The following is a 13,392-nucleotide window of genomic DNA, read 5'->3' on the forward strand; positions in this document are numbered from 1 at the left end:
GACCTATCACAGTTAACTGAATTATTGCTCCCACATACTCACCTTTCTGTCATTCTGTCTGCCTTCTTTTCTCTCTCACTCTGTCTCTTTAGTCTGTCTCTCTTTCTCTCCCTCTCTCTCTCTTTCATCCATCCATCCTCTTCTTCTCTCTCTGTCTCTCATCTTTTCCCTCTCATTTCTTCCTAGTCACTAACCAGATTAGTTTAGCCTCTTATGGATTTTGCCCTTTATGGGTCTGTATGAACGGAAGGAAAGGAGGCAGAGAGAAGTGTGTCTGTGTTTGTGTGTGTGTGTGTGTGTGTGTGTGTGTGTGTGTGTGTGTGTGTGTCAGGCTGAGCTGTTCCTACCAGATGTTTTTCTCTGTTTTATTTTTCTGAGCGCCACACTGTCTGCCTGTCACCAGCAGATACACAGCCCGGGTATGTGTGTATCTGTGTGTATGTGAAAGAGAGTGATGGAGGGCTTTTGTGTATTTGAGAGGAGGATATGTGTGTATTTGTGTGTGTGTGCGTGCATGTGTGCGCGCGCGTGTGTGTGTGTATGAGATTAATTACTTCCGCATAGACTACTAATACTCACTGTGCGTCGGAGGGTCTGCAGTACGATTGAAGAATATAAAAACAATCAATTCTCGAAGGCTCTGAAACTGACACACACACACAGATAGAAAAGGAAGACAGGTCTTTAATGTGAAAATCTTGATCTTTATCTTTAAGCTGGATACTTTTGTGCCAATAAAGCACACTGGATGACTTGAATTGAAATGAGAGGAGGTTAGTTAGAGAGACAGGAAGAGGAAACAGAACAGGTTTTCGACAGCTTCCTGAGCAACCCGTTCAGGTGCAGAATCCCTGGCCTGAAAAATCAACTTGCCTTTCAAGTTGTCTGGCTCACAAACTGTGCAAATCCTCTGTATTATGATTCATGATTCATGATACTATGATTCTAATTCAATATACTTTATTGGCATGGATGTAACTTAAAGACGATTTTGCCAAAGCAAGTAATAATGAGATTATAAAAGAAAAAAGGTACAATTCATAAAATCAAGAAAATGTGGTGATGGTTGTGGTGGTGTGTGTCAGTGTGTGTGTGTGTGTGTGTGTGTGTGTGTGTGTGTGTGTGTGTATTGGTACCTGGACAGTGGAAGGTCTGGGTGGTTGTGTATTTAGCTCCTACATTAGACCCTCCATCACTCAGTGAGTATCGGTATCAATATCAGTTGTTCTAAGAGCAAGGAATTATTCAAAATGATCAAATAATTAAAGTCTTTACTGAATTATAATTATAAGATTATATATAGCACCATATAAATAACCAGGTTATAAAAGCAAATTGTAATCATTAAATTATTTACAAATCAAACAATGTATATTAGTCAGGGTTTAATCAACCAGATAAATTATAGATCTACCAACAAGGTTGACTGTTGTCTACAAAAAAGAATAAATGATTAAAAATTAAACTATTAAAAAGAGGTCAATACTGAATTGTGTTTCTCAGGTTCCATTGACATGAGGTCAGGTCATGACATGAGGTGACATGTCCAAAGCACCAAAGCTGGTAGCCAAATGCTGGTAAAATATGTAAGCGGCTGGTAGATTTGCTTCATTCACCAGCCAAATAAACAATAGTAATCTATGGGGTGGCTGGTAAAACATTCACTAGCCATTTGGCTGGTGGACAAAAAACTTAGGCTAATTTTGAACGCTGCTGCAATCATCTCACATTTGGGTATTTCCCCAAGTAAATATGGGAGTTTCTCTATTTCTGTTATGGTTTCAAATTAAGGGTTTATTTTTATTATATTGGGAAAATGTTAATTTCTCAGAGCCTGCTATTTTGGGTATGAGGTGAGAAAGTGTAGTTCGGACTCTACCTCTTGTCTATTACACTGGGAGCAGAGTCTCTCCTCTGGCAGCCAGCTCTGCTTCTCTATAGCTAGGCTGTGCTCGCTGAGTCTGTACATAGTCAAGACTTTTCTTAATTTAGGTTTTTTTTATAGTGATATAGTTTTCTTTTTGTTGGTTGATTTTGTGTGATTGGGTTGGTGTTGTGGTCCTGAGGCTTGTTAGGTTGTCTGGACCGAGCCTCGGGACCAGCTGGCTGAGGGGATTCTTCTCTGGCTTTAGCTCTTGGCAGATTAGGGCTGTGTGATGGTATGTCTGGGGGTCACTAGTTTTTAGGTGATTGTAAAATTTAATTGCTCTTTTTTGGATTTTAAGTATAAGGGGGTATTGGCCGATTTCTGCTCTACAGAACTCCGTGTGGAGAGATTCTATGATGGTTTTGTCCCATTTGTCATATTCATTATTTAATTTTGGTCCCCAAATTTTACTGCCATAACTGTCAGGGCCTAGACCTGACAGAATTTATTTATTTAGGAGGTTGAGGTGCTGCTCTAGACCTTTTGTCGGTGACAGCAACACCAAGTCATCTGCATATAGGAGACCCTTAATCACTGCATCATTCAGGGTGAGGTCAGGTGCAGTGGATTGATCTAATTGACATGCAAATTCATTAATGTATAAATTGGATTGGACTAAGATTGCACCCCTGCCTCACCTCGCAACCCTGGGAAAAGAAGGCTGTTTGTTTTTGCGTACATAGATTTAATTACATCATATGTTTTCTCCTCAGTGACACTGTTAAGTAGTCTATAGAAAAGGCCCTAATGCCAGATGGAATCGGAGGCCTTCGTGAAATTAGCAAAACACGCATCAGCATCATGCATCAGCGTTTCCTTTCTTTTTGTCTAAGTCTTGTTCTATTAGGGTGTGGAGGGTAAAGATATGATCTGTTGTGTGAAAATTGGGTAAAAATCCAATTTGGCATTTATTCAACATATTTTGGTTATTGATAAAAACTGATAAGTCTTTTATTCATAATATTGCAAAAGGTTTTTCCCAGGTTACTATTTACACAGATTCCATGGTAATTATTTGGGTTATATTTACCTCAATTTTTATAAATTGGTGTTATTAAACCTTTATTCCAAATGTCAGGAAAAGTGCCAACGGCTAGAATTATATTAAAAGTTTGAGTATACCCAATTTGAATTTATGGTCAGAATATTTGATCATGATGGCCTTTTTTCAGGAATTGGATGCTTTCCATCAGTTCTTGCTCTGTTATTGTCTTTAATTATGAATTCTAATGTTTTCCACTCGGTGTGTATTTTTTTTGTCAATGTTCTTTATAACATTGTCAGGCCTCTTGAATATTTCTAAGTGTGGGAAAAAAAACATTTCCAAATTGTAGTTTGTGTGATAATCACGTCATTAAGAACAAAAAAAAAATCAAAGCATGAGTCTTTTATAAATATCTAGCAGTTGTAATCTGATGTCAGTTGTGATTTATGAGTCATTTTTGTTGTAGTGATGCTGACAGGTACAATTATACTGTAGCGCTCTGAAAATCCAACTTAAATAAACACTTCCTAACCCTTCTTTAAAATCATGTTCTCAGCATTTACAGATACTGACCGTCAGTGGAACCACAGAAGTTGTGGCTTTATGGATGACTGATTCCCATGGCCCTGGATATGTGTGCATGTGTGTGTGTGTGTGTGTGTGCATAACTGGCCTAATGGTAGCATGACACAGCCCGTCTCCATGCTGAGAGATTTGTTTGTTTAGCTGGACCTGCTGTAGACTCACATCAACAAAAAGATCTCAACACAGCCACTGTATGCATGAGCCTATCCAACTCTGTCATGGGCTTTTAACATTAACAACACTTTTCACTGGCTGTTAAAGACAGATCATTTGAGTAAAACAAATTAAGAGAAATTTAAACCCATGTTAAATATTCAGCACCTTAAAAATATAGGCTCTCTATACCAAGTAATGATGCTTTAGATTGTTTGAATATACAGTAAAGAATGTTGTGTTGGTATTGGCTGGCCTTTGTGGACAAGTTGATTGTAGATTTTAGTTTTTATATTAATTTGCTGGTAACTTTTTTATTGTAGTCCAGTGTCTGCTCATGTCTTAAAATTGTGACGATGTTGCAGCAATTTCCTTTATCCGAGACGAATTTCTCCTGAGGGAGACAATAAAAGTGACCTTGACCCTGACCTTATAGCAGCTGACAATGGCCTTACTCTACAAAATTCTAAAATTAGCAATATTAAATGAATTATACATAAATAAATAAACAATTATATCAATAAGGATAGCAAAATATATAAGTGAAACAATAAAAGTACACAGTATGATTTTGTTCGGAAGCTTTTTTTTTTTTAATATTGTCACTTTTAGATTAAAATGTCCTTTTTTCAAAAGTTTGATTTTATTAAATAGCAGCATTTTTGGCACTAAAGCCTTTATTTTATGATGTCACGTCTCATTCCGTCTTTGGACTCCATCCAATTAATTTTAAAAAAATGCTAAGGTAATTTTTACTAAGCCAATTTAACCTTTGTTATAAATGCTAGCTCTACATTTAAAGTCAAGTGAAAACTCAAGGTACAAGGCTAGTAGGTTGATATTCTCTTGTACAAGATTTGTCACAGGAAAATGCACAAGTAAATATCCTTTATATTTTCCATTATGACATTAAGTTTCCTACCACCTAAACTGCATCTGTTCTGATACCATCACTTCTCTATCTGCTTTTGAAGCTATTTTGGTAAACTTGGACACATGCAGATGCTCCAGCCTACAGCTTCAGGTTCAGCAGATTCTTCCCAGGGATGAGGCTGGACTCTGGTGAGACCTGGCTGGCCTTCTGTCCCAAACCTCTGGCCCTCTGTGTGTGTGTGTGTCTCCAAGGGAAAACAGTGGGAACAGGAGGAGGAGCAGGGACTCCATGGATGGATAGATTGATGGATGGAGCTAAATATATTTCATGTTTAAAAAAATTTTAGTACTATTAAGGGAGAGAGAGGCCTGAAACTATGCTCTGTTTTGTTTACATGGGAGCATAATAGTTTAACACTATCGCCTTGATCTCATTCCATTTCAAACTTCACATAAAATTTGAAAGAAGAAATGGCAAATTATTAGGTGTACAAAAATTTGTTTTGAATTTACGATGGTCAGAAAATTGTGTAATCCTACTCTCTCTCTCTCAAAGCCATTTCAGGACATTTCCCAGGACCCCATTAGGCCGGGGGTCATCACTATGACAACAATCTCTGAGGAACTCTGTAGTAGAAGAGTTGCGTGTGTGTGTGTGTGTGTGTGTGTGTGTGTATGTGCATTTGTGTACAAATGCACACACGCATGCATTCCTCTCTTCAGACAGTAGCCTCTTCGGACAGGAAGAGAGCGATTTGATAAAATAATCAAAATGCTATGATTGTGTATACGATGACAAGTTAGACAAATACACGTTCACACATAAATAATCACACGCACACATGCACACACACACACACACACCAGAAGCCACATAAACAGTAACAGAACATCTTGTTCTGGCTTAGAAACACAGAGGGGTAAGCAGCCAGCACTGTTAGTCACATATATACAAGGTCTTCAGTGTTAATATGGACATAGATAAATAATTTGATTGTGAATGAATGTGTGTTTACTTTATTACTTTGGTATGAACAGGTGCTCTTATGAAAGGAAATTATACTGCAAGCATTTTGATTTAAGAATTGTGAATGAATGTTTGGTGTTTTCTAATTTGATTACGGTCTCAACATATCGTGTTGCGTTGCGTAACAGTATTCGCTCACAACTTACTTTGCTTATCTCTAACTTAGCCACAACAGGCCTCTCTATAATACCCTCTCCCTTTAATCTACCTGGCTGAATCTCTCTATCTTCCTACAGTAGTCAGACAAATAAATGGACCTGTCTTGTGTTTGTGTCTCTACAGGAGCGTGTGGAGTATTTGTTCCTCATCATTTTCACGGTGGAGGCGTTCCTGAAGGTGATAGCCTACGGCCTGCTCTTCCACCCAAACGCCTACCTAAGGAACGGCTGGAATCTGCTCGACTTCATCATCGTAGTCGTAGGGTGAGTGGACAGAGACACGCAGAAATGATGAAAGCCGTGACATGTTTTTTAATGGTTCTATGTTGAGGAAATCTATGTTGTTTCACAGAGGGAATGACAAAGATGGCAAGTTCTTTAATACTGGATGGTTTTTTTAAAGTGCTAACTAACACGTTCTTTAGACAGCAGCATATCATTGGCAAATTAATCACAGTACCTTGCTGTCAACAAATGAAACGACAGCCAAGACAATTGGCAGCCTCTGTCTAATGCCAGAGGTACTCTTAGTGCTAGCATCCTTCAAAATTAAGATCACATTTCCCATTAACACCTGTACTGTCTGTAGCAAAGACAAAGAAGCTCCTGCACTTGTTCTTGTCTTTGATGCAATTTCGTCACTTAAGCTTAATTGAAGACGATAACATGATCAAAGTTCCTTTTTTTTCTACTTTAATCTGACATCGCAAGAAACTCGATGTAAATTGCAACGTAGAGGCTGAAAGAGACTCGACATGATCACGTTTGTCTTCAGGAAAAACACTCAACAAGTCAGATGCTATTTTATTATTAGCATGCCTGTAATTGTTAATATTAAAATGCTACACTGAACAGCTTTTAAAAGAAGAACCGTATAAAAATTTCATGTTGAATTAGTTTTAAAGCCACAGTAAACTTTGGCCTACAGTGTATTGGTGGAGCCTAAACTGATTAGCTTGTTAGATGTTGATAGCAAAGCTCTGCTCTGTTTTCCTTTATCTGCAACTCAGCAACATAGCCCATCTGCTAAACCCTGTGTGCCTGTGTGTGTGTGTGCACGCGTTCATGCCTGCCAGCTGCGCTCTGTGTACAGTGTTGGGTAAGGGTAATGGCACAGTAGCCAGTGGACCTGACAGTTACGTTAATGCCATAAAAATGGTCTAATTGACCGTGAGCGTGTGTGTGTAAGTGTGTGTGTGTGTGTGAGAGAGAGAGAGAGAGAGAGAGAGAGACAGCAAAAAAAAGCACCCCTCTGCCTGAAGGAAGGCTCTGTAAATGCATCAACGCACATACACACACACTCAGTGAGTCTTCATCGCCAGTCAAGTGTTCACTCACATTAGCCACCACTAACTGAACATGGTTGGCTTCACCCCATGGACACACACAAACTCACACACACACACACACACCCCATCAGCTGGCATCATGGTGCCAGTGCCCCTGGCATAAACACAACCTTTACCACTCTTACTGTATGCTGTTATCTACCCTCTCTGTTTGCCTCTCTCTATCTTTTTCTGTCTCTATTTGAATGATCTGTCTTATTGTAACACAGCGTAATATAATGTGTGATCATAATGTATTGATATCATGAGGACGTTGTCTTTGCCCTTGCACCCCTGCCAGACAGAAGTCAGAAGATCTGACATTGGCAGGATTCAGTGTTTTGCTCAAGGGCGTTTCAGAAGGGGAGAGACTGAACCTGAACAGCCTCCCTAGACTCTTCCAGAGTTTTAAAATGTTTATTTGTTATAATACGAACCCCTTTTTCTTTTTCACATGGCCAAAATAAGCGGAATTATTTTTCTAAAGGCAAGTTGTCTCATGAAAAGCATGGAAATGGAGATAGCTCTCGCCATAAAAATGTTAGCATGGTTCATTTGTTCAAAGGCCTTGAAACAACCCACCCACAAGACGTTTCTGGATTGCTTCAATTGGCTTGATCTTGTTTTGTCATTTTGATATGATGTCTACTTGTGGAAATGACTCAAAACGGAAAAAATGTGAAAAAATTTGTTAGTAAACCCATGAAACACAAATACACACACTCTCCTTCCATTTCACACACTTGGAGAGGACACACAGATCCAGGAAATGTTCAGCTGTGACAGCACTGCCTCGCTGCGTGTGCATGAATGAGTGCTTGTCTTTGTGTGTGTGTGTGTGTGTGTGTGTGTGTGTGTGTGTGTGTGTGTGTGTGTGTGTGTGTGTGTGTCCAACTGCCAGCCTGCCTGCGCCTCTGTGTCTACATACAAATGTAGACGTAGACGCATGTGTGTGTGCGTATAGATGAGAAGTGACAGAGTTCACTCCCTCTGGAATGTTCACCATATGGGTGAAAGAGCTTGTACCTGGTGCTGAGCAGCCTCGGAGGCACACGCAAACACATGCACACACACTTGTAGACTCGCACATACACACGGATGCTAGAGCCCATACTACTGCTGACACATACCTAAGAGTTTATTAGTGAAGGGTCAGCGAGCTAACAGGCGGCGTGTGCCTGTGTGTGTGTGTACGTACTGTATGTAGAATACATATAGAAACTATAGACTTCTATTTTCAGTTCTCTTGACCCTCACATTTATTAATATCCTCTTCTTTTTCATGTTTTTTTCATCTCTCTCTCCTCCTGTTTTGCACATTTATGATGCAGCGCTGCTTCGTTGAACAGTAGTGACTGTCAACGTAGCTGTAAGATCAAAAACATAGAGGGTACATACTTCAAGAAAACACTTACGTATTGCAAATTAGTACCAAACAGTTTAACTGATTAGTCAATGAACATACATTTTACTGAGAACATTTTTTATATTCAATTAATCATTTAAAGCCATTTATTAAGCAAAAATGTCAAACTTTAAAATTTCTCAAATTTGAGAATTTATATGTTTAAGCTTTGGATCGCTGGTCAGATCACGTCAGGTCACTTCAGCTTGTGATGGACTTTTCACAACTTCATAACATTTCATTGATTAAACAATTAATAGCTTATTTTTTTTAAAAAAACTGTAGATTAATTGGGTTACAAAATGAGTTTTAGGCCCATTGCGAATTCATAATAATTCAAAGATGAAGTCTTTTTTTTTTCAGTAGTGTTGTGGTGTTGACATTTTGACTGCTACAAAACCACACAACATCTGTTATCTTTATGAATGTACACAGCTTCTACTATCTTTAGCTGTGGATGTACACAAGCCATTATGTAGTGCTACACTCAAAGGCTCTAATTATCATCATAACACCCCGCCACGGCAAAAAACACGCCGGGCGAAATGCTGTTGGTGCAAAAACTATGGATCCTTGACGTGCTTTTCATACTCTTTTTCAAAGGCGTGCTTCCTACCGAGAGAGAGAGAGAGAGAGAGAGAGAGAGAGAGAGAGAGAGAGAAGGAGTGAATCAAATTGAGAGGGAGGTAGTGCGAAATAGAGAGAGAGCGAGAGGGAGAGAGAGGGCGATATGTTTTGAGAGGTCTTTTCAAGTGGCCATTTCATCTGTGCTAATTGATAATTCTCCATGACTAACGTGCCGCTGACTGGCCTTTGAGCTGCACTAGCTGGAAAATGGTATTGTATGGAGATTTCTAAAGGATCTCAGTGAGACAGAGAGAGGAGGGGGGGAGTGATAAGCTCAGCTGGACGTACTTAAAGTCAAGCTTGTGAGCTTGCACCCGAAGAAATGTCTGTAAATAATTTCATAGGGCTTAATAGCTAACAAACGGCAACAGCATAAAAACATATTCAGCCGTTCTATGGAAGATTATATTTGTATTATGATGTATTTATACTGTATGTACTTAGTCTATGTATGCTTTATGGCCAAAAGTGTGCGGACATCTCATTTCAAAACCACGGCCATTAATATGCCGCAACCTCCGCTGGAAACCTGGCGGCAGGGATTTGCTGATGTTGGGCAACAAGGCCTGGCTTGCAGCGTTCCGTTTCATTCCAAGATCTTCAAACACCAAACTCAGAAAAAACATTTTTTTGTGGATCTGGCTTTTTGCTCAGGGGGACTGTCATGTAAAAACAGGAAAAGGAGGCACGCTGTTGTCTAAAACAGTGGTTCCCAACCTTAATGGCTATTGACCCCATAAAAAGAGGGAGTTTTCCTTCTCTGATTTATTAATCTTGATATTTTTTAGAGAGAAAGTACAGTATTATGTAGCAGAAATATGTTTTCCTTTTTCTTCTCCTTTCCCTTTCCTGTTAATTTCATGACCCTTTAATGGCCCCTTTGGGGGGTCTCAACCCCCAGGTTTAGAACCACTGGTCTAAAATATTATTGCATGCTGTAGCATTGAGATTTCTCTTAATTCGAGCTAAGGGACCTAACCCAAACCACAAAAAAATACGAGAGTAGGGGTGTCTACATACTTTTGGCTCATGGTTTACATAAATTCAAGCTTGTGAGTGACCCAACAGAGACAACTGTAAAAATGTCATAGAGGATATTAGCTATCAAAAGTCAGCTTAAAAACATTTGTAACCCTTTTGCAGAGGATTATATTTGCATTGTTATGTGTTTCCACGAACTTTGTCGAAGTACCAGATAGATTACAACAAAAAGGACGACAGCATATTTAATCACAGTGTTATGAGCACACACTCACACACCCACCCATAAATAGATTTTGTAGACACCTCCCTCCACTATAGACAGACATTGTTTTCTGTTGAGCTGACTGTCAAATCATTAAAGCCAAGTGTCTCTGCCTATTTCCTTATCTGTGAAAGACAGAGGGAGAAGATGAAACACTTTCTATTGTTGTGTTGGAGAGCTAACTAATTAAGTTGCTTTATTTTCTACTGTTGAGATTTCTCCAAGAAACACTTTTGATTGTGAAACAGGACAGATGTCTTCACTATGCCCTCTGCTTATGAAATTTTAGTCCCAAAGTAGGTTCATGTTTAAATCGACAACACTTGTATTGTTTTATAGATTACGATAAGGATGATGTAGATGGTTCAGTTTAGTATTGACAACAATGACAAAAGAGGAAATGGAAAACAAGACCATAATGACAACTGTAGATATTCATAACTCAATATTATATTCCTGTATCTCTTTTATTCTTTCCATCTCTGTTAGATATTCTCTAGTGTGTGGAAACGGGGTGTCAATATGACAATGATGGTTATTGAAGTCATTACTTTCTGTCTTGCAGGTTATTCAGTGCGATCTTGGAGCAGGCCACCAAGGGTGACGGGGCCACTCCTATTGGAGGGAAGGCAGCAGGCTTCGATGTCAAGGCTCTGCGGGCATTCAGAGTACTCAGACCGCTTAGACTGGTCTCTGGAGTACCCAGTAAGTACTGAGAGCTGTGTAAAGAGAGACGAAAAGAGAGAATGAAGGAAAGAAAACAAGGAAAAAAAGAAAGCAATAAAGAAAGCTCTGGGGATCAGGTGTGAATGGTGATTGGTTGAGGTGGGGGAGAAATGAACCACAGATTGGAGCTGATATTGGTGCTTGCTCCCACACAAACCCTCACAATGACACACAAACGCGAACACACACACACACATACTCACAGACAGAGTCCTCTTGTCCTGTTGTCAGACACTCAGACAGTACGAGGAGCAGATGAATTGTCTGTCAGCCTGTCTGTGTAAGTGACTAGAGAAATCAATAATCCAACAGGGCAGAAGACAGGAGAGGATTGGATAATGTGGATGAAGACTGCGAGCGTGTGCACCTACCTGTGCGTGTGTGTGTGTTAGTGTGACAGGTATTGTGATCACAATGGCAGGCGAACGCACAGGATGCTGGTGCACATGCTACGCTCTGTTGTTTGGTTTAATCGCATGGGCGCGACAATGCACACTATTTAGATTGAACCTTGTCCAACATCATTCGACCGGGTGTTGAATTGGTGTCATGGCAACCGATCAGTAGCATGTTTGCTAGCTGGTTAGCACACTGACTGACAGATTTGTCTTTCCAAAGCTGTCTGCAAATGAACTTGTGTTTGTAATTAACCAGTTTTGTTGAAAGTGTAGCTGTTCCAGATGTTTATAGAAGCCATTTTTTCACAACTGATAAGAGTAACAAATATTGGGTTATGTAATTTAATCAACAAATACCAGAAAAAATGCAAGTATTCTTCAGTCATTAATGCCACCCGCTGTGTGTTGGAGTTACATTTACTCAACCAAATTATGTGTGAATAATTGCACAACAGTCTTCACTCAAATACAAATTAAAAACAATCAAATTGTGATCATCACTTGAGCTGGAGGAAATAGATCGCTTTTCTTTATTTACACAGAGCAAGGTAGTTCTTATGATCTATCTACAGTACATAGAACATCATGTCATTTTCCTTTAAAGGTTAAATATGCATATTTCACAGTCTGTAGTTACAGTAGTGTAGTTTTGCATAAATAAGTCTAACTCAGTGATTACAGCTTCAAAACAAAACATAAAATAAAATCAGTAAAGATTTGAGCTGAGCACTTTGTTTGAATATGAAATAAAGTGATTTGATATGTGCAGTATATGCACCCTGTATCTGAATACATTTTAATCAGATTAATTAGTTGATCATCCCAACAAAGGTAAACATCACCAAAACATTTTCACTTTTGCTGTCTGTCATTTTTATTAAAGCCTCCTCAGTAGAATGTATTTCAACCACAGTTATTGTCGGTGATTAGTATGCTGTGTTTTGAGCCTTTGTCCATCAAAGCATTCAGAAAATGAACTAGAAAGTTCATCTGTGAACAAATTCTGTTTTGAAACTATTTCATTGAAGTCACTTCCTCCAAGTGGATGATCACATGCAGAGAGAATAAAAAAGCTTCTGAACAAATATAATAGTCAGTTAATTTAAGTGCGTGCATGGTGATTAACTGCAACTATGCTGCTATATGATATATTACCCATGATATATACCCATTCATTAGAAATGCATAAAGCTTTTTTTATTCTAAGTGATTAAAGATCATATTTTTTTAATATGTACAGTATGTATTCTCAGCAGTTCCTGTGTGTGTGTGCTGCAGGTTTACAGGTAGTGTTGAACTCCATAATCAAAGCCATGGTTCCTCTGCTCCATATCGCCCTGCTGGTCCTCTTCGTCATCATCATCTATGCCATCATCGGCCTGGAGCTCTTCATGGGCAAGATGCACAAGACCTGCGTTCACAGGGATATAGGTACACACATACACACACACACACACACACACACACACACACTCACACGCATGCAGAGAAAGAGAGAGAGAGCGAGAGTGTGTTTCTAGACTGTTGTGCACTGATGTGAATACAAACATGCATGAGCAAACATATAAATCGCACTTCAATGCTCAGATAAGCATGTATTCACACACAGACACTCAAACTTGCTTCAATTTTAGAGACGGACACAAAAGTGAGTAGTATGCTGCACCACACACACACCTTTTCATCTTAAATATCATCTGAACTGTCAACTCATTACCCTTATGTTTCTAAGGCTGAGTGGTGGGTACATAAATCTTTGACTGCAGTAAGACATCAGCCATCAGCCAACAAGGCAGAGAGGAAGTAGAGTGCATACCCTAAACAGTTTAAATGATCACCTCCATTAATAATTGAACCCATCATTTATGTTTCTGAGTATGAACGATTTTAACAATAATTGAAACAGCAGTCACCATAAATGATTGAGACAATTTTCAGTAAAGGCCCCCAGGTA

The 13,392-nt window shown here is 39.2% G+C and overlaps 1 protein-coding gene across 5 annotated transcripts in view; it reads left to right on the forward strand.

Annotated features, from left to right (window-relative positions):
• The window catches only part of cacna1c (calcium channel, voltage-dependent, L type, alpha 1C subunit), a 147,822-nt gene that overhangs the window by 64,605 nt on the left and 69,825 nt on the right, over positions 1–13,392 (forward strand). For all 5 annotated transcript variants that reach the window (XM_042402937.1, XM_042402933.1, XM_042402934.1 and 2 more), the window contains exons 3-5: positions 5,833–5,972; positions 10,880–11,019; positions 12,717–12,869. In XM_042402937.1, coding sequence (XP_042258871.1) covers positions 5,833–5,972; positions 10,880–11,019; positions 12,717–12,869 — 433 coding nt within the window. The remainder of the gene's footprint in view (positions 1–5,832; positions 5,973–10,879; positions 11,020–12,716; positions 12,870–13,392) is intronic.

Source organism: Thunnus maccoyii, chromosome 23 (genome assembly GCF_910596095.1).
Source record: "Thunnus maccoyii chromosome 23, fThuMac1.1, whole genome shotgun sequence".
Taxonomy (NCBI): Eukaryota; Metazoa; Chordata; class Actinopteri; order Scombriformes; family Scombridae; genus Thunnus; species Thunnus maccoyii.